This window comes from Talpa europaea, assembly GCF_964194135.1.
Source record: "Talpa europaea genome assembly, chromosome: 3".
Lineage (NCBI taxonomy): Eukaryota > Metazoa > Chordata > Mammalia > Eulipotyphla > Talpidae > Talpa > Talpa europaea.
The window spans coordinates 90,773,644-90,796,197 of NC_140069.1; the positions used below are offsets into that span (position 1 = coordinate 90,773,644).

The following is a 22,554-nucleotide window of genomic DNA, read 5'->3' on the forward strand; positions in this document are numbered from 1 at the left end:
AAAATGAGGTGGCCAACTCAACAACTTCTTTCACTTGGCAATAAATACAGGCAAAGTTCACTGGCAAAATAGCATTAATTGTCTTAGCGCTTATAACTTTGATTACTTAAATTGCAACTTTAAATCTAAGAAATATCAGATGAAGGGAAGAAAGAACCCAACTTTCAGTCCCCCGCCTTGAAACTTATCCCACTTATTATTGTTTGTTCCCTCCTAACGAAACACCGGTGTATTTTTGCAACCCCAATGAATAATGTACACACACACGCCTGGGCCAATTATACTTAGAGAGATTTATTAACATTATTGTGACAATTTAAAATAACAGAGAATTACTGCATGCTCCTTATCCTGCCAAAACAAATTGATCAAATACATCAGAGTATCACAAATTAATCTGCTTAATAAATTAATTCTGACAAATTCTATTCATTTTCATTTCAGTGATGTCTTTTTCTGTAATGTAGGTTACATGGTTTACAAAGGTAAACATAGCCTCATGCAGACAAATAATCTAATCCATTTCTTATGATGAGAAATATGTATCTAAACACAATGTAGGCAAACAGCAAAGGGAGTTGTCAAATCAATGCAAATGCCATCATTCTTTTTACTATTTTTAAGTTTTCATCTTTCCTCTTATTCTCATTGGCTTAGTTAGATACTACTAGTAAAATAGAATCATTATATTTGGCATAATTTGCCTTTGAATTTAGCAATGAAAGAAAGTAACTGCAACTGACTTAGTTTTAATAGAAAATAATAATGAGAAAAGCAAGCAAGAGTAAATAAGTATATATGCTTTCCATTAAAAAACCTTCTTACAATCACTGTATAAGATGATTACAATCCTTTAGACAGCAATAATACTGGTTGCAAGCAACTGATTAAAACAAGGGAATTATGTACAAACAAATTATTTTCAAGGGCTGGAGACAAGTTGTTTCATGCATTTCACTCCCCAGAAAGCAATGCAGAGGGAAAAAAAAATCTGAAAAAATAAAACACAAAGAGGAAAAACAATTAAAATTAAATCAATACTTTTGCTTAATTGAGTCAAAATATCTCTCATGGGGAAAAAGAACATAAACCTTTAGAGAATTAAATTATTCAAACTGAAGCTAGCAGTTGTTCACTGATAGAATCTAGCCAATCCAGTTTAAGGCACATGTGAAGATAGGAGTGGGAGTAAAAAGTTTTGTTTTTGTGGCTTTTTTATTATATACTCACAAATTTGGGTCATTTCTAGGGATGGGGGCTATGCAAGTTAGATACTAAATGAAACAACTTTCTCTGGTCTTGGGGCATACTGCAAGTTGTACTTATTTTTAAATTATCTCATTGTCTTTATAGTTTAAGAGACCTTTGGAAAAAGATAAATAGAAACAGTATTTAATAATCATTCCTCTCTGATGCAATGTGGTAGAGCATATTAAGAAACATCACCCAACATGAATTAGAGTTTGAACAATGACCTTATCAGGTATATAAAGGTAATTTATTTAATTCTCTTTAAATTTGAAGACATAAATAAACCACAAGCAAATTGCATGTTTGCTGCAACATGGATGGCGCTGGAAGGGATCATGCTCAGCGAAATAAGCCAAAAAGAAAAAGAAAAATACCGGATGGTCTCACTCATAGCAGGAATCTAGAAAACTTAAATAAGGGACCAGGAAAATGAATAACTATAAGAAAGTGAAAATCAAAATCAACAAAAAACTATGAACCAGAGACACTTTTAGGGGGGCGGGGGCGGGAGGGGAGGGATTGGGGTCAGAATGGGGGGCTGCAATTGTATGGGGAATATAACAATAAAATTTATAAAAAAAATAAAAAAATAAAAAAAAAATAAATAAATAAACCACAAGCAGCCACAAGAGATCATTTCATTTACTTTGTTGCTTTCAAGTATCACCACACATTTCCGATAATTTACCAAAATAAGCCACATAAAGCTCCTGATTTCTAACGATCCTTGGCAGGAACATACGGTTGCACATTTCTCACCATGAGTAAACTAAATGCCATAATGCACATTTTTTACGCCTTTTGAGATAAAAATCCAGATACCATCAGAGTTTTCCTAAGTCTAATCCTTCCCATTATTCTTACCTATGCACCCAAATTAAGCTTTTATGATCTCCACTTTAGTTGGTACTACCGGGATGATAGAAAAAAACAAATTTAAAAAAAAAAAAAAACACAAACAGCTGGGGTTATCAGGACAGTTTTGTAAGTTTCTTCATATTTTTATTTGCAAACTTCTCCAAGCTAATAAAATATGATCAATTATCTCCCCCTATCCCAAGAAGAGCACTAGTCCAAAAGAATATTTATTATATATAAATGTGTCCAATACACACACATTCATATGAGACATTAAGATAAAAATTATTATTTACAATAGGTAAGCTATGGAAACAACCCAAATGCCCAAAAACAGATGATTGGATCAAGAAGATATGGTATATATATATATATACACACACACAATGGAATATTACCCAGCAATCCAAAAAGATAAACTCATGCCATTTGCAGCAACATGGATGGAGCTGGAAGGGACTGTGCTCAGTGAAATAAGCCAGAAAGAAAAAGAAAAATATTGGATGGTTTCATTTATTGGAGGAATGTAGAGAAACCAACTAAGGGATCAGGAAAAAACAGACATAATAAAGTGAAAATCAAAATCAACTGGCAACCATAGACCAGAGACATTCTGTAGGGGAGGAAATCAGGGAGAAGTCTCAGGAAAGGGGTGGGAGGAGCACAAGGGACTATGGTGATGGCGCACAGGTGAATTGGTGGTGGGAATTTCACAGGAAATCATACATTGTAAAGAATGAAGGGTGGTGTAATAAATATATAATATGTATATGCATATTAATAATAAGATAAAAGCATGGGACTACTCTGGGTTGATGGACTGAGATAAGGCACTAATTAGGCCAGCCACTAATTCACAGAAAATATCCTAAACTGTGCTAATCTTGCTATTAAAGACTGAATATGGAAAACAACAAAAAACCCCTCTTGGTTTAAAGTTGTTCAGTTTCATTTGAGATTTCTGACTCTTTCTAAAGAACTATTACATAGTTTATTTTAATCAATATGAAAATTTTCTTCAAATTCATGCAATCATATTAAACTATAACATCTACAAATACGCAAAAATACAAAAATACAATCAGCATTTATATTGATACAGATGTCAAGAACAATATTAACATTTGAAGTTGCCTTAGTAATCAAATACAATATATTTAAAGGCTGGTTTTGATTTTGTTTCTTTTCACTGTAATTCAAGAAAAATGACCTCATGGGATTTCTCATGATGGTGCCAGGTAAAATAAAATCATGATTGCAGAGTATTTGTGAAAGCCCTCAGATCTGTGCCATGAATTACATTTTTCTATAAAGATGGATTAATGTTGACAGAGAGACGCCCAGAAAACAACTTTCAAGTGGGACAGAGATGATAAATCTACAATATCAGGACAGTTTAATTTGGATCTATAATAGTCACTGAGCAACTAGTAGATACTTTATATTGTGCAAGGTAATGGAATCTGTGATATGTTTGGCAATAGAAGGTTTTATCGGTTTTGAATCTAGTGTCCAGTGTCACAGGATTATTTTCACGGGTGAAAGCTAGAGGGAATGATTTCAGTAAAACCTTTAAAACCGTATGTAAAATTTTGTATGTCATGATTCTCCTCTTCCACATCCCCTCCCTCTCACTCAAACTTACATCTGGAACCCCAGAAATGTTTAAAATTTCAAATCTAACACGAGAATGAAAATATCACTATATAACCCATGCATTTGTTGTTAATCCACCACCTCACAATCAAATCTTTCTACTTTTGCAACTATGATTAAAGTCTTATTTTCCATACCTAACTCAATCAACCCCAAAAGCTTGCTTTTCCAGCTTCTTACCAAAAAATGTTTCTAGCTTCTTACCAAAAAATACAATGTTGCACTGTTTGCCATTTTATTTTCTTTGTCCTTTGCCACCAGACCCCTATGCATTATCACTGAAAATAGAGTGCGGGAATAAAGTCATGGAGCAGAGGGGTCCTGATTTGATTCAGCTATAATGCTCAATGAGAAACATGCTGAGGTGTGGCATTTTCCTAAGTGCCTTTACTAGATTCTGATGTTTAATTCTCATGATAAACCTGAAAGATAAACATCCAGTTTGCTGAGGAGGCAATAGTCACTCAGAATTTTTGTGATTTGCCATGAAATCAGAAGTCTACTACACATCAGAGCTAGGGTGATGGTTTTCATTCACTATCCTTAAGAAAATCTAACTGCACATCCTGAACAGTCAGTTCAATGAATATGAATATCAATAATGAATTCATTTCCTCTGTAGGTATCACCTGCACTTGCCTGGTGATTTTTGAGTCAGTAACTGCCAGGATATGGAGGCTTTACACAATCAGAATTTTAAGCATACATTGGAGTTTTTATACATAATGAAGTCCAGATTGGTATAGGATCAAAATAATGTGTGACCTTGCAATGTTCACTCTGTTTTATTAGATAACAATTAAGTAGGAAAATACACATTTACTCTTTCTTTTAAATATGACTTAAGTGTCTAAGTATATATTCATATATACTTTATACTAGAAAAGTAATTAAAATGGATTCAACAATTAAATGATTATGATTGATTATTGTAGTCATTCCATTTAAATTTTCTCATGCCCAATCTTTCTCTTGATTTTTTTTATTAAGCTATTCTTGAAGACACAGCTGATCAGATTAAATGTATCATTTGAGAAACCAGTTCACGAACACATTTCTTAACCAACTGTTAAATCAAGACAGGAAGATTACCACACAGGCTAGTATAAGAATAAATGGCATGCAAAGCAGGGTTTTTTGTTTTTTGCTTTTTTGCAACTTTCTTCTCTAATCTATAGATATGATGTTTCTGGACATGTATAAACTCAGTGAATGATCATTTTATTCTAGGTCTGTAAAGCCCCATGAATTTAACAGCTGGATTCAAAATATGAAACAGAGGAAGTTCACTTTTGGTGTCAAGCTCTCCTTGCACTAACACATCATTAGTGGCTTTTGTCTTCAGGCTATTTCCTCGACTTCCCAGAGCCCTCGACTCTGATGCCTGAACTCTGGCCTGTACAGATGCTCTCCACATTTCCTCCACCCCTTTCCAAAAAAGCTCATCAATTGGCAGGTGGCTAATCTGAGCTACTAATCCATACTAAACACCAGTGGAACCGATGTGTTATTCTGCTGCCCTTCTTAGTTATGTCTCTGCTTTAACAGGTCTTATTAAAAGTGGCCCTTCTTATGAGCATCAGGCATTTAATCTTAAAGGAGAGAGAACAGTATCAGAAGAGGCATTTGGGTGTATATGGCATCTCCTCAAACTGCTACTACTCAAATCACAGAGCTAGTGCATTGTTCTTATACCTCTGTGTACATGTGTTTCTGTGGTTTGAATTCACCTACCATATTTATATGTAAATGATCTGGTGCAAAAAGAAAAAAAAATAATACCTTGAGCAATAGGCAATTTCTATTAGAACTATCAATACCGTACATTGATGGAGGTGGTAAGAGATCTCAAATTATCTTACTATTATATAAACTGGCAAGTAAAATGAAAGATTTAAAGTACTGTCAAAATCAGTCACAAGACAAAGAAAACCTCTGAAACACTAAATCTCTAAAAAGTTGACTGAACAAGTTAGAAAAGCTAAGAAATTTTGTAAATGATGGATAAATCTACTTGCCAAATTCTACCTTGCTAAGGAAGAAACAAATATATTTTAAATGTGAAATAGCATTTCTATGAAGATTTGAGACACTTTCAAAAAATTAAAAAATATAACCATTTTCCTTATTGCATAATTTTCAAAGTCAAACTTAGACTTCTGTACTGATTTCCAGAAATTAATGTACTTATACCTATAACAATTTTAAATGTAAGAGTATATTTTTACCTAAAAATTCTTTCTCTTTTAAATGTAAGAGTATATTTTTACCTAAAAATTCTTTCTCTAACATTGATGACATAAAATACCAATTATCTGGTTATACAACACAACTATAACAACCACCATTCCAATAATTTGTCTTAAAGGAAATACATTAAAATATACAGATGTTTTTACTAAATTATTTGTGGAAAATTAGAAGCAATTGTTAAATATACTTCATATATATATATATATACATAAAATACAGATCATTGTCTGCTCTACAGATAAGAACTTAAAAAGAGATCCAACCTGAATTGCTACAAATCATCTTTCTTTCCTATTCATGCAAGGGAACAAATAAACAAACAGCTAGAGTAGAACTGGAGCCAAAGTACTTGAGTTCCTGAAACAAAAACATCCGGAAGTTATTAGGTAATAGTACAGTACATTTTCTCTAGAATTTTGCAGAAACAAAGTTTAACAAATGCCAACACAAAGAAATTGACAATTATCAATTTTACTTTCAGTATATTCTACATATGATCAAATGAGTCATATGTAGACACACTCAAAAAGCTTAAGAGAAATAATTTCCAGACATTGAAATATTACCTGCAAATCTTCCATTTTCTACTGTTTATTTCTATATCTTTCCAGAGCAGATATAATCACAGGTATTTTATTTTTTTTATAATAAATTTTATTTTTATATTCCCCATACAATTGCAACCCCCCATTCTGACCCCAATCCCTCCCCTCCCGCCCCCCACCCCCCAAAAAGTGTCTCTGGTTCATAGTTTTTTGTTGATTTTGATTTTCACTTTCTTATAGTTATTCATTTTCCTGGTCCCTTATTTAAGTTTTCTAGATTCCTGCTATGAGTGAGACCATCCGGTATTTTTCTTTTTCTTTTTGGCTTATTTCACTGAGCATGATCCCTTCCAGCGCCATCCATGTTGCTGCAAATTGCATGTGTTTATCTTTTTTGAATGCTGAGTAATATTCCATGGTATATATGTACCACATCTTCTTGATCCAGTCATCTATTTTTGGGCATTTAGGCTGTTTCCAAAGCTTAGCTAATGTAAACAGTGCTGCTATAAAGATAGGGGTGCAGGTGCTCTTTGGAATTGATGTTTCTGTGTCCTTTGGGTAAATACCTAGGAGTGGAATTGCTGGATCATATGGAAGCTCTATGTTTAGTAGGTTCAGAAATCTCCACACAGCTCTCCATAGTGGTTGGACCAGTTTTCACTCCCACCAACATTGCAGGAGAGTTCCCTTTTCTCCACAACCTCGCCAACATTTGTTGTTGCTAGTTTTTTTAATATGTGCCATTCTCACTGGTGTGAGATGGTATCTCATGGTAGTTTTGATTTGCATTTCCCTGATTACAAGTGATGTTGAACATTTTTTCATATGCCTGTTGGCCATTTGCATTTCCTCTTCAGAGAAGTTTCTTTTTAGCTCTTCTGCCCATTTTTTGACTGGGTTATTTTTTGTTGTTGTTGTTGTTGAGTCTCATCAGCTCTTTGCAGATTTTTGTGACCAGTCCTTTATCATTAGTGTTGGGTGCAAAAATTTTCTCCCAGTCAGTGGGGTTTCTCTTTGTTTTTGTTATTGTCTGTTTTGCTGTGCAGAAGCTCTTTAATTTGATGTAGTCCCAGGTGTTTATCTTTGCCTTCACTATCACTGCTTTGGGTGATGTATCTGTAAAGATGTCTTTGATGTCAAATCACGTAGTGTTTCGCCTATATTTCCTTCTATATATTTTATGGTTTCAGGTCTTATGTCTAGTTCTTTAATCCATTTTGAGTTGATTTTTGTGTATGGTGTGAGGTAGTGGTCAAGCTTCATTCTTTTGCATGTAGCAACCCAGTTTTCCCAGCACCATTTATTGAACAAACTTTCTTTGCTCCAATGCATAGTCTTTGCTCCTTTGTCAAAGATTAGTTGACCATAAATCTGTGGGTTTATTTCTGGATTTTCTATTTGGTTCCATTGGTCTGTATGTCTGTTCTTGTTCCAATACCATGCAGTTTTGATGATTATGGCTTTGTAGTATAGTTTGAAGTCTGGGAGTGTGATGCCTCCATTCCCTTCTTTCTTTTTCAGGAGAGCTTTGGCAATTCGGGGTTTTTTGTGATTCCATATAAATTTCATCAATAATTGTTCTATTTCTTTGAAGAATGACATTGAAATTTTGATTGGAATAGCATTGAATCTGTATATTGCTTTTGTTAGGATGGCCATTTTAATAATGTTTATTCTTCCAATCCATGAGCAGGGGATGTCTCTCCATTTCTTTGTGTCTTCTTCTATTTCTTTTAACAGTGTTTTATAGTTTTCTTTGTATAGGTCCTTTACCTCTTTTGTTAGATTTATTCCCAAATATTTGATTTTTTTTGTTTCGATAATAAAAGGGATGTTTTTTTTTATTTCTTCTTCAGATTTATTGTTTGTGTATAGGAACAATACTGACTTTTGTGTGTTGATTTTGTATCCTGCCACTTTACTGAATGGATGGATGAGTTGAATTAGTTTTTCTGTGGAGTTTTTGGGGTTCTCTATGTATATTATCATATCATCTGCAAATAGTGATAGTTTGACTTTTTCTTTTCCTATTTGGATTCCTTGGATGTCTTTCTCTTGTCTTATTGCTCTGGCTAGGACTTCCAGTATTATATTGAAAAGCAGTGGTGAGGGTGGGCATCCTTGTCTTGTTCCAGATCTTAATGGAATTGCTTTCAGCTTTTCACCATTGAGAATGATACTGGCTGTTGGCTTCTCATAGATGGCCTTTATGATGTTGAGGTATGTTCCTTGTATCCCAAGAATTTCAAGGGCTTTTATCATGAATGGGTGTTGCACTTTGTCGAAAGCGTTCTCAGCATCTATTGATATTATCATATGTTTTTTATATTTCTTTTTGTTGATGTGTTGGATAACGTTGATTGATTTTCGGATGTTAAACCATCCTTGTTTCCCTGGAATGAATCCTACTTGGTCGTGGTGAATTATCTTATGGATACATTGTTGGATTCTGATAGCTAAAATTTTGTTGAGGATTTTTGCATCCGTGTTCATTAGGGAGATTGGCCTGTAGTTTTCCTTTTTTGTGTTGTCCTTGTTTGGTTTTGGTATTAGTGTAACGTTGGCTTCATAGAACGTGTTTGGTATTGTCTCTTCCTTCTCAATTTTTTGGAAGAGTTTGTGAAGGATGGGCACCAATTCATCTCTGAATGTTTGGTAGAATTCGTTTGTAAATCCATCAGGTCCTGGGCTTTTGTTTTTGGGGAGGTTTTTGATTACCATTTCAATTGTAATTGGTCTGTTTAGGTGTTCTATTTCTTCTTTATCTAGCTTTGGGTGATTGTAGAGTTGTAGGAATTTGTCCATCTCCTCTAGATTGTTGAACTTTTTTCCATACTACTCTTCATAGTAGTTACTGATTATTCGTTTTATTTCTGCTGTGTCCGTTGTGATTTCTCCTCTTTCATTTGTGATCCTGTTTATTTGTGCTTTCTCCCTTTTTTCCTTTGTGAGCCTGGCTAGGGGTTTGTCTATTTTATTGATTTTTTCGAAGAACCAGCTCTTGGTTTCATTAATCTTTTGGATTGTTTTTTTAGTTTCAATTTCATTTATTTCTGCTTTGCTTTTTATTATTTCTTTTCTTCTACTGGTTTTGGGTTTTTTTTGTTGTTGTTCTTTTCCTAGATCTTTGAGCTTCAAGATTAGGTTGCTTCTTTGAGTTTTTTCTTGTTTCTTGATGTGAGCTTCTATTGCTATATATTTTCCTCTTATTACTGCTTTTGCTGCGTCCCATACATTTAGGATATTGGTGTCCTCCTTGTCATTCATTTCAAAGAATTTTTTTAATTTCCTCTTTGATCTCCTCATTAGTCAAGTGGTCTTTCAGTAGTGTGGTTTTTAGTCTCCATGAGGTAGGAAAGTTCCTTGCCTTCTTTTTATGGTTTATTTCTAGCTTGATGACTTCATGGTCAGAAAAGATGGGTGGTATGATTTCAATCTTGGTGTATCTGTTGATATTTGTCTTGTGCCCCAGTATGTGATCGATCCTGGAGAATGATCCGTGTGCGCTTGAGAAAAATGTGTACTCCGTTTTTTGAGGGTTTAGTGTTCTATAGATGTCTGTTAAGCCCAAATGCTCTAGGTCCTTATTTAGAGCTTTAGTTTCTTTACTTATTTTTTGTCTTGTTGATCTATCCATTGTTGATAGTGGTGTGTTGAAGTCTCCCACTATATATGTGTTTTCTCTGATGTCTGTTTTCAGAGATGACAACAGTTGACTGATATATTTTGGTGCTCCTTCGTTTGGTGAGTATATGTTAATTAGTGTTATTTCTTCTTGAAGTATTGTCCCTTTGATCATAATGTAGTGACCGTTGGGATCCCTTTTTATTTTTTTGAGTTTGAAATCTGTTTTATCTGATATACGTATAGCTGTTCCTGCTTTCTTTTAGGTCCATTTGCTTGTAGGATTGTTTTCCATCCTTTAACTTTGAGTCTATTTTTGTCTTTTGTAGCTAAATGTGTTTCCTGGAGACAGCAAAAGGTTGGGTTTTGTTTCTTAATCCAGGCTGCAACTCTGTTTCTTTTTATTGAAGAGTTTAGTCCATTTACAATTAGGGTTAATATTGATATGTTAGCATCTGTATTTGCCATTGTGTTTGTCTTTCCTTTGATTTTATTTATTCTTTTAATATCTTTTTTTTTTTCCTTGCCTTCTTTCATTGTTATTCGTCCCTCTGAGGTTCTGGCTTTAGGATTCCTTGTAGTATTTTTTGGAGTGGGGGTTTATTGGTAATGAAGTTCCATAGTTTCTGTTTGTCTGGGAAGGTCCTTATTCTTTCTTCATAGAGGAAGGAAAGCTTTGCGGTATAGAGTATTCTTGGTTGACATCTGTTTTCTTGGAGTCTGTTGACTATGTCCTTCCACTCTCTCCTTGCCTGTAGTGTTTCTTCAGAGAAGTCTGATGTCAGCATGATTGGTTTTCCTTTGAATGTTATTTGTTTCTTCCCTCTTGTCAGCTTCATTATTTTTTCCTTGTCCTGGATTCTTGGGAGCTTCACTGTTATGTGTCTTGCTGTATTTTTCCTTTCGTCATGGAAATTTGGTGTTCTTCTTGCTTCTTGTATATCAAATTTCAGCTCCTTCTTCACATTTGGGAAGTTCTCTTCAATTATCTCCTGGAATATTTTCTCTTCCTACATCTCTCTCCTCTCCTTCTGGTATTCCTATAACTCTTATATTTCCTTTCCTCATGGTATCTGATAGATCCTGAAGTCTTTCTTCGTTCTTTTTCCTTCGTACTTCTCTTTCCTTTTCTGTTTTGGTTCTTTTTATTTCTGTGTCTTCAAGAGAACTTATTCGTTCTTCCATTTCATCTATTCTGCTTTCATTGCTTTTCCCAGAATTCTTTAGTTCTTCCATTAATTCTTTGATCCCCTGCATTTCTTTTACTTCCCTTTTTAGGGACTCAATTTCATTCTTCTGATCATTGATTATTTTTGCCTTATCATTGTTTTCCTTTATGAGTTCTGTCATTTTTTTAATCATGGCAATTTTAAATTCTCTTTCTGGAAGGCTCAGAAGTTCTTCCAAGCTACTGTCGTTGCAATCTGTGGGCTGGTTTTCTTTTTGTGATGTGCTTCTTCCCTGAGGTGTTGCTATGTTGCATGTGGTTCTTCTACTCCCTACTGTCTGTTTTCTAATTTGCCGTATGCGTTGGGACACTGTGTTGCTGGGACTGGCCGGCATCTTGGGTGAGCTTCTCTGCTCCCCTCTGACTCCTCCGGGAGCCATCTGTCAGTTTCAAGCAGTCTTTACTGAAGAAAGGTCCCTGTTCTAAAATGCCGATGTGGGGACACACTCCCCTGTGCTCCTGGTCGGCCCCAGCGGTGGGTTCCCTCTCCCCCTCTGGGCTTGGACTGCAGGCCAGAGGTGTTCTGGTGTGGGCGAACTTCCCCGGCTCACCTCTGGCTCCTGAGGGAGCCTTCTGCAGGCAGTCTTTACTGAAGAAATGTCCCTGTTCTAAAATGGCAATGCAGGACACACTCCCTGCGTGTCCAGTCTCAGGCACACTCTTCTGCGCGACTGGTCTGCCCCGGCTTTGGGTACTCACTCCCCCTGTGGGCTCAGACTACTGGTCGGCAGGGGCCGGGCGTGGGCTAACTTCCCAGCTGGCCACTGGCTCCTCCAGGAGCCCCTGCTGGTTTCAAGTCGCTAGGTGGCGCCAGAGATCTCTCCTAGAGCCCTTGGGGAGCTGTTTTTTTTTTTTTTTTTCACCCCGTGGGACAGGAAACAGAGCGGGAATGGTAGGGTAAACCTCAATGGCTTTGGGGTGCTGTGTCTGCTTTGTGCCCCACCATCGTGGAGAACCCATGCCCCGATTTTTGTGCTCCGGATCTCAGTTCCAAAGCCCTCAGGTCCAGGACGCGGGCTGTAGCCCAGTTCAGTGTCCACAGAATGGCGTCTTTTGCACCCCGCTCCCGTGCCTGGGTGCCTGGTTCCTGGATACTCAGTGAGGGACTTTCACCTCAGTGAGGGTCTTCGCGCGTGTCTCCCTACAAGCCTAGGTCGCAGGCGCGGGGACCTGGGCAGCCTCGATCCCAATCCGCGTCTGCTTTTCCAGCACGCTGCTTTTCCGTGCAAGCTTACCAGGTGGCCCGGGGCTGTGTGCTAGTCCTGGCCTCCTCCTGGGGGGCGGGGTCTCTGTTTAATGGCGCCTATAGCTCACCTCCGCGGCGAATCCTGCAGGGTTCTCTGCAGCTCCCGTTCACGTTCACGGGGTGTGGTGGCTGCAATAGTTCCTTTCCACTCACAGTCCTGCTTGCTGCATAGTTTGTTCTTGTTGGTCGTTTTAGTGTGTTGTTTTCCTCCTCTCTGCCAGTCGGAGAGTGCCGACTCTGTGGGCGGGGGAGGGGAGCAGGGTTCTGCGCTTTCCTCCCTTCTAGTCCTCTTTTATGGCAACTTTCTTCTTCGGGTAGTTTGCTGGAGTCGTCCGTTTATCTTCTGTGTCCCAGTTCTCACTGGGACCTGCTGCTTTTCCTCCCTATTAACTTTTTTTAATGGGAGATCTTACTTGCAGCATCTCCTCGCCACCATGTTGCTCCGCCCATCTAATCACAGGTATTTTAATGTGATCTTATAAAGATTGGTACATACTTAGGCTTTAAATCATATATTATTAAATTAGTTTAATATAAAGTTCTTAACTAAGGCAATACAATATAAAAAAATTAATGTGAATGTCCATGTGATAAAATGCCTTATTTGAAAAGAATATATATTTTCTCAACCATTACATATCTTCTTATAGTGTTTTAAATAAAATAATGTACTAAACATGCCATGATCATATATTTAAAGAAAACAAATACAAAATAAACGTTAGGGCCAAATTTGAAAGTAGTTTGACTGAACTCTGAAAACTGGAAAATCAGATATTTCACTACTTAACTACTCAGTGGGGGGCAAAGGACCTTATAATTATAGTGACAAAAAAAGCACTAAGTTAATTTAGACAACAAAAGCAAAAGCTTTCATTGCAACTATTTCTTCAGTTCCCCAGAGATGATTACCTCTTTTTATACACAACAATTTATTCTAAAAGTCTAAGCTGCTCAAGAAAGTGTGTATGCTTTCAACAATTCTTCCATGGAATACACTATTTCTTCATCCAGACCACATTTGGACTATCAGGGTAACTTTTGAAAACCATAAATATCAGTAAGAAGATTAGAGATCACTTAGAGATTTCCAATTTCTACCTACATTTCAGAGAATATATTTGAAGACAGTTGGCATAAATTAGCTACCGTGCATGCAAACCCATCTGGTCAAAATTGTATAAACCATAATTAGCATAAAGTGAAAATAGATGCTACATTTCTCAAAAACATCTGTGGAGTTTTCAGTTTTTGAATACAAAGCTACAAATAAAGCATCTTTATAGAGGTATAACTTTAAAACTTTGCAATATTATCAAGCTTTGTTCTAAAAATATGATCACTTAGTGGTATGGATCTTAAAATCACCTTTGATTACTTATTACTTTCTGACTTTCTTTATACCCAGTGATATATCTTTAATTTTTATCAATCGTGGAAAATTTCTAAATACATACTCTGACTATATTGGTTTTGTTCTCAATTTTTCTGAGGTTAGGGTTTTTTTTTTAACTTTGAAGTTTGTAAAATGGATCATTATAAATGCCCAACTTACCACAATTAATACACAGAGGAAAAGTAAAGAGACAGCCAAAGTTGACTGGAAATAAGTTATATCCAGAGGATGGCCAGAATATGTGCCTTGTCAAAACTGAATTCTACTTGTCCAAGTGCTTGATATTACAGAAGGGTAAGATTTGACTTTTATGTATTAAAATTAGTGATGGGAAAAACCACTGAAAGACTATGACTTTACTTTTTTGAAGTTATCAGGTAATTCAGTGAATTTTAAAATACATTCATTAAATTTCCTTTTCTTTTCTATTTCCACAAATAAGTTCTGGCTACAACTAGCAATAAAACTTCATTTAATTTTCCTGGGTATGCCTTATATTGGCACAAACTTATTTATTTCCCATCAGTATATCTCAAAACTGAAAAAAATTGAATAAAATACTGCTGGATTTATTACAGTTCTCAAGTCTCCTCATCGAACTCCGCAATGATGAAAAACTTGGTATTTAATCTAAAATTCAACTCACAACACCCTTCTAATATCTGTTTATTTCTGACTACTGAAATTTAAAGCATATGCATCTAAAAGTCAGGGTTTTATTCCAACAAAAATGATCAAGAAAAACATTCAGTCTTAATTTACCAAAATGTCATTTTGTGGTAAATGAATGGCAAACCCTGTCAAATAATCCCATCACAACAGCACACTGATTTTCAGCATATCCTAAGTGTCCAGAGCTGTCTTCTGCCAATTCTCTGGCATAAATCGAGAGCCTAGGTCATCTCTAATGGATAGCAATTTTTAATACAAGATGTACAGAAAAATCTGGAAGAGCATGAGTTTCCAAATGCAGAATCCATTTGATACAGCAAATCTAGGATTTTTAGTGTGTGGTTAAAAAATTCTTTGTATTTGCCTGCTATCTAGGAAACAAAACAAGTATCCTTAAGAATAAGTTCATGGTTAGGGAGAAAATGCCATGTTTACAGAAATAATAGTGATGTCTGGTTTTAAAAACAGGACAGTATATCATGGAAAGATATGTTTTCAAAAGATCCCTTTGTATTGTTTTTGCTTGTGTCAAATGGATGACTGGAGCCCCAGTAAATGGGAACCTCCCAGAGTAGGCTAAATACAAGGCCAACAACCCACATATGGCTTGCAGCTTGGGGGATTTCTCTCAATGTTCTGCCAGAGATGGGACTGCCCAAATGGTTTCTCGCATAAGTCCTAAGTCATAAACTGTATCCTACTAGGCCAGCCATGCCAGAACTGGACCCAAGGGTATATGGAGTCTTGGCTGATGGGAAACAATGACTGCTTCCTAAGGAAGCCACAGCTGCTTTCCTGAGAGACACCCCAGATGCCTGAGTTTTCCCTTACTTTCCATTTTTGACTACCTGTTCTGGCAACAGTTCCAACAGAGGGGGAGGCAGGCAGCAGGCACCCAGCTGTTTCCAATAAGCCTTGGCAATGTAGGTACTGATTACATAAACACTGCAAACATTCAAAGAGCATATTTCCTAGCTTTTACACTATAAAAAAAGGTGTGAGTCTAAACCAACATTCTACATCGACTTTACTCCAAATAATGATGACGAGGATGATGATAAAGATGACAGTGATATTAATGATATGGCTTTAATTGTGAGAGGAAAATTATTAAAGGAAATATGAAGTTCTGGGAATGAACTCAAATTATACAGAGAGAATTGGAAAGATGTGAAATTTCCATCCTTCAGGGTTAAGAATATATTTTTTTCTTTATGAAATAGCAAGGATAAAATGTGCACTTAATTCACTTCTAAGTTTTCTCACAACCTAGACAAAAAACAATCAGATGTTGCATTAACCATTTGGTTTATAACACATTTCCCTTTTCATTTACATATATTCAAAATATTAAACTCTTAATACATGCAAAATATTCAAGAAAGTATATTAATGAAATATTATACAAGGCCCTTTTGCTTTTATTAACATAAGATCCAAAAATCCCGAGATGCTCCATTACATTCTAATTAAGATAAATTTTCAAGGCAAAACTTGCATGTTGACCATATCTGAAACATACAGGAGTGGGGGAGAGCAATCAAAACAGGGCAGGGAAGAGCACAAGGAACTATGGTGATGGTTCACAGGTGATGTGGTGGGAGACATATAGGGACTACACTTGAGGGGAGAAATCAAATATCATACAAAAATGAACAATGATGTAAGAAAAAAAAGTTGGATAAAAAGGACTAATTATAAATATATCTAAAATATATCTACTTATTAATCTGATATTTAACAACAGATTCTCATAGGCCTCAAATGCATGTTTATGAATTTTTTAATGTTTTCTTATTGAATATATTAGATCAAGAATTGAATTGGAGCTTCAGTAGTCTATATTTCCAGATGACTTCAATTTCCTGTATAACAAAGGGATGTTCCTGTCACAAAGAACAGGATTATATTTAACTTTTTACAAGGTTCTCACTTATTTTTACCTCAGTGATTTGCAAAAATGATCCTTGGTATGTCAATTCTTTTCACTAAATCTATTGCTTTGCCATAATTTTCTTTCCTCCAAGTTGATGATATAAATTCTTTGACATGAATTTTAAATTGGTTTCTTTCAAAGAACAAATGCATTTAATAAAATCAGCAGAGGGAGTATTTTTACTATAGTCCTGGAAAAATAGTTTTGGACAAAGTAGTCAACTGTTAAATTAAAAAATAAATAGTTATTATCAGGAAATCTGAATATCATGGGTAAATTAGTAACTAGACTAATAATGATAAATCTCATACACATTGCAGTTGCCTTAGGATATAAATTGACCTGAATCAAATTAGCACTCTAGAAAAGGAGTAAGATTAGGTTGTCCCAACTCCACATAAATTATTTTCCTCCAGAAAGTTACCTAGCTTCATTAAATTTTCACAAGATTAGAGTGACTGCTGACTCAAAAAATTAATTGTGAAGTGCCATAAAGATATAAGATTGACAATAAAAGCATGCTGCTTTCTCATGTTAAAAAGATTCCCTAAACTCAAAGTGAACATAGCATCAGAGATAAGGAGGCACAGACTGTAAGTAGAATTTGGAATGTTAGATTTTAGCAACGCCGGCTCTTCCTCACTGATGGTGATAAGTTAAAATGATGCTTTCGGAGTTCTCCTGCCCACGGGTGACTATGCAGGTATCGCTCTCTTTTCTCCCTTTTCCAATAAACCCAGCTTCAAAATGTTAAAAAAAAACAAAGAAACAAACAAAAAACCGATGCTTTCAAAACTATGAATATATAATTATTGCTGAGAAAATATTAGCCTCATGGACTTAGTTTCTTTAACAAGTTTGGGAAGTTTTCCTCTGATTTCTTTGAATAAGTTCTCTTTCCTGTCCCCTTCTGGGATACACGTTATCCTTTTGCTGCCTTTGCTGATGGAGTAGGGTAGTTCTTAAAGTAATCTTCATTTTTCTTTTTACATCCCATGTTTCTCTCTTTCTTCACCTGGGTCCTCTTTGTATTACTATGTTTAAGGTCACTGATTTGATCCTCATTTTAGCCTATTTTGATTCCAGATCTTTCTCAGAAATTTTAAGTCTGATTTATGGAGCTTTTTACATCAGAATCCATTATTTTCTTACTTAAAATTCTGATGTCTACCTTGTGTTCATTAATTTTATTTATGAGCTCATTAATTTTTCTGATTGTTGTATATTTTGAATAACGTTTTGGAGTCATCTTGTATCTCTTGGACTTGTCTGTTTTCTTTACCTTTTTGATTTTCTTTTATGGCAATTTTCAACTTTAATAGGAGACAACTTCTCTGTTTTTGTGGTTAGACTCTGGAGCCTTTTTCTCTCTTTGGGTTCCACATTTCCTTGAGGTCTCTAGTTGTCATGTTTTATATAATTTTCATCTATGTATTTTGTTGCTTTTTCAATAATTTATATATATCTATAATCTGTAGTAATTTACAGAGTTGAATTCCTTTAACTTTTCCAACAGGTTGTGCTGTGGTTTTTATTTTTTATTTATTTTTATAAAGATTTATTTATTTATGTATACAAGAGCTGGGGCACAGGCCAGAGATGCGGGGGGTGAGAGGATCCACCAGAGACAACGTGGGGATCACGCAGACTGACTGAAATACACTGCTGAGGGGAGCAGCAGGCAAGACAAGAGAGGTCTGCCTCGCCATGGACTGAACTCGTGCTGCAGAGGCTGCGGATTGCTTCAATAGTGAAGTGCTTAACCCCTTGCGCCACCAGGGAGGTCCTGTTGTGGTTTTTATTGATTTTTTTTGTTTGTTTGTTTGTTTTGTTTTGTTTTGGTTTGGTTTTGGCAATGGCTAGCTTCCACAGCTACTGAGATCTGTTTTGGTAGTTGATGAGTCACCAGGGTATGGGAGCTCTGGAGGAGGCCAGCTGCTGGTGCAAATGTGCTAGGGAGAGGGGGAGGCTGGCTTGTATTTTTGACGCAACTGAAATCCCCTCTCTCCAGGTTTCTGGACATGAGACTGTACTCTCAGTGCGTGCTGTGAGTGTATTTATGTTCTCAGAGCCAGTACCAAAGGGTGGGGAGGAGGCAGACAGGCCAAAGCACTGTCTCTTAACTGGGGACAATTCAATTTTGACAGTTATTGATAAATAATGATGTGTTTTAAGGAAAAGAGAAATTTTAGACACAAATAGTTTGCCTGTTTCTGTTTACAGTTCAAAAAAACAATTGTACCTCAATAGACCTGGGGGAGGGAATACAGTTTCATCCTTTAATATATTGTCTTGGTCTACTTAAAAAATTAAACTGTTAGTTTTTATCTAGTCTACATTAATCCTTCTCTCTCCAATGAAAAAGAGGGAAGAGAGAAGCTCCATAAATTCCCCTCATTATGAAGCAGGAATTATACAGTGAAACTTCATAGAACACTGGGATGACAGAGCCATGAATGATTCTTAAAAGTATCAATGGAATGAAAAATGACTAGGATCCTTAAAAATAAATCCTCTTGTAAAAAAATCTGGGGGAAACAAACATTATAAAATATGGAATTTTATATTTAATTATACTTTAGCACAATATGCTTTATGAAAGCCCATTTATAACTCTAAGTGTACTTCTGTCAAAAGGCATATTTTATGGATTCTAGGGGAATGTGCTAATAATTCTCATAAACAAGTATAAGGGAAAGCATAAACTTCGGAGTTAGCTTTTGAGTCATCTTTGCAGGCAAAGATGTCCAGAGTTACAATTACCCTAGAAAATCTCTTAAATAATTCCTATAGAATAATGACATGGTATTTGTATACAAACCCTGATCATTGTTTTCCACACTCACATTTGAGAATCACTGTAGATAGTCAGAGAAGAGTAACCAGAGAAACATCTCTATGTGAAAAGCTACAACTTGAACCTTTTAGTTAAGTGGCAAATCTTAGCAGAAGAAAAGAAACAGTGGATGATGAGCTTTAATTGCTTCTCCTTATCTGTAAGTTTTACTCCTTTGAATTGCTGCTAGTGAGTCTCTATTATTATGTCTATAGCATATACTAAGTGGATGTGTTTGCTTTTGTCAAACAAGATAGTAAAGTACATCTTGAATTAGCAGCAACTTCTAAATTCTGAAAGTCACTTAAAAGCATATATGGCATAACCCATTTGTCTTATTATACAGGCAAATTTTCAGTTTGGATTATTTGAGATACAGAGTGTTTTTAAATGTTTTAACTTTCCTCAAATTTTTGTGTCCACTGAAATTTCCAACTGGAGTCTTGACAGCAATGACCCTATAAAAGCTTTGCAGGCAACAGTTTCATTTCAAACTTACAATGAATAAACCCAATATAAATTTTGTCACAAAAAATGTGTTGCAGCAAAGGCTTTTTGTTATAAGTAAAATAATTTTACATTTGAAAACTATCTCTTTACCTAGTTATGATCCTTTGTAATAAACCAGTTCACTACAGAGTATTTACTACTGAGATTCCCCTCATTATGAAGCAGGGATTATACAGTGAACCTTCATAGAACACTGGGATGACAGAGCCATGAATGATTCTTAAAAGTATCAATGGAATGAAAAATGACTAAATTGTATTTTAATTGACTGAATTTTTTTATCAGAAAAATTTCTGATCAGAAGAACATGTGAATATTCATAGTTTATTTTTATTGGTTTTTATTTTTCTCTTTATTTTTTTCTTTGCTGTGGTAAAGTGAGTTACAACCTCCCATAAGACCTAAAGACTCAACACAGCTTGTGTTGTAGACAGGATTTCTCCCACATGATTTTTGTGGCCAGGTCAGTCAAAATGATATTAGTACATTTAATTTTCAAAACACACACAGTGGAATAGATATATTTTATGGAGACTGCAAAATGAAGTTCAGAATTAAGGGGATCTGGCTAATGTTCTGGTACAATAACGTTTGAGTTCACTCTATGAAACTAATTCCTGCTGATAATCATAACTTGTCTCAGTGAAAACTAGTTTATAATATTTGTGGATGGCACTATGGAGAATATCAAAGCTACCAAGATTTGAAACAGCGCAGCAGGAACTCCAGAACTTTATGTAAATTAACCCCACAACATGGAACACATTAACTTGAGGGTTTCAGGAATTTGAAACTCAGAATGCCTAGGATGTGGGTTTAATTGAAATGCAGTATTATGACAATCAGTTTTTCTCTAGAGACAGAATTGTTTAAGGTGCACGCAAACATACAATTGAGCATTGACATATTACATCATAGTGATACAATTTAAACAAGCAGTATCTGCTTTACAATATTTATTTCACCGAAATACCACTGGATATTTAAAGATTCCTCCTTTACAGTCAGCCATCTGAATAAATGAGCATTACACTGAGGTGAGCCAGTCAGTTCTCAGTTGGGGCCAGGCCTCAAAGGCTCACACATACACAAAGCACTTCTGGAAAAAATGTTTCTGGGTTTTCAACATAAATCAGGGTGAACACATAATACAATCAAACACTAGTACATATAAAAGCTGGAAAACAGTCTAACTAGGATGGTGATGCTTCCAGCAAACCTCAGGCCAAACAGCAATCAGAAGTGAATTCATGGTTTTGTGATCAAACCCCATCCACGGAAGGGTTGCCTGCTCTCCTAGGGAAGTTTTAAGTAGGAGTTAGGAAACTACGCTTTCACCTTGGCTATGATTTGATAGGATTTATTTTCCTTTGCTTTCTTTTATTTTTCTACTGTAGTCACAAATGAATATATTTCTGACTAATGCTATATCCCTGGAATAGTTATTTTACCTCCTTAATAATTAGCTTATATTTTTTTGGTAAAAGAATAACCATATTTTTTTAAGTTAAATTCTGTGTGCATCACAGATAAATGGTCGTTAAAGTAAGATTAAATAATATGAATACATTTTAATGATAGAGAAGTTTGTTAGAGTGTCATAAATCCTTTTTCATCAAATTGCATATTGTATTCAGAGTATGTCAGATAAAATCAAGTATAATATTGTTTAGGTTCTTTTTTTATGCAAAATATATGGCATAAAGTAAGAACTGAAATTGCACAGCAGAGATGGAAACACAAGGAGCAGCAGATTAACACATAGGCATTGAACATGCATTATATTCTTAGAACCAATAATAGAAAAATAATATAAAATAATAATATATATAAGAGAATATAACATCCTTGATAAATGCACTGAGAGTTACTATAAAGTGACGGATTATACAGATACAATACCCCCTTCTAATATGTTGCTTAGCTCAAAAGGATTAAAGGAAAACTAGATGCTAGGGTAAAAAATAGGAAAGGGAGGGAATAAAATGCTGGAACTAGAGTTTCACTGCTCCAACTGAACCATAAATGTGGGCTTGAATCTATGAGAGTTGAGGTAACTGGAAGCAGTAATTCTTTAAATGATGCCTGATCCTGAAAAGGTAGCAGAAAAACAAATACTGATACAGAGAAGTGGCAGGGAAGTTTTTAGTTCACCCTATGCTACAGATAGTGAAAAACCAAAAGTGTTGTGTGAGAAACTGAAAAGTCAAATTCATTCTCTATGTGAAGAAAAAGAATCACTTGTACACTTTTGGTGGGAATGTAAAATATTAGAGTCACTGTGGAAAACAGCATGGAGATTCTTCCAGAAACTAAGTCGATCTACCATGTGATCTAAAAATCCCACTCATTGAGTATATATTCAAAAGAAATGACATCATTATCTCAGAGTTTCTGTACTTTTATGTTCATTGCAACATTTATCACAACAGCCAAGGTATGGAAAAATCTAAGCGTTTGTTGGTAGTTAATGTGGTACTTGAACCACTGGAAGGCTTTATGTTAAATGAAATAATCCAGATAAAGACAAATATTGCAAA

The 22,554-nt window shown here is 35.5% G+C and overlaps 1 protein-coding gene across 1 annotated transcript in view; it reads right to left on the reverse strand.

Moving 5' to 3' along the window:
* Positions 1–922: 922 nt before the first annotated feature.
* AGMO (alkylglycerol monooxygenase) overlaps positions 923–22,554 on the reverse strand; it is a gene marked incomplete at both ends in the record, with an annotated part of 280,550 nt that continues 258,918 nt past the window's right edge. Inside the window, one exon of the mRNA XM_084230587.1 lies at positions 923–991. Coding sequence (XP_084086713.1) covers positions 923–991 — 69 coding nt within the window. The remainder of the gene's footprint in view (positions 992–22,554) is intronic.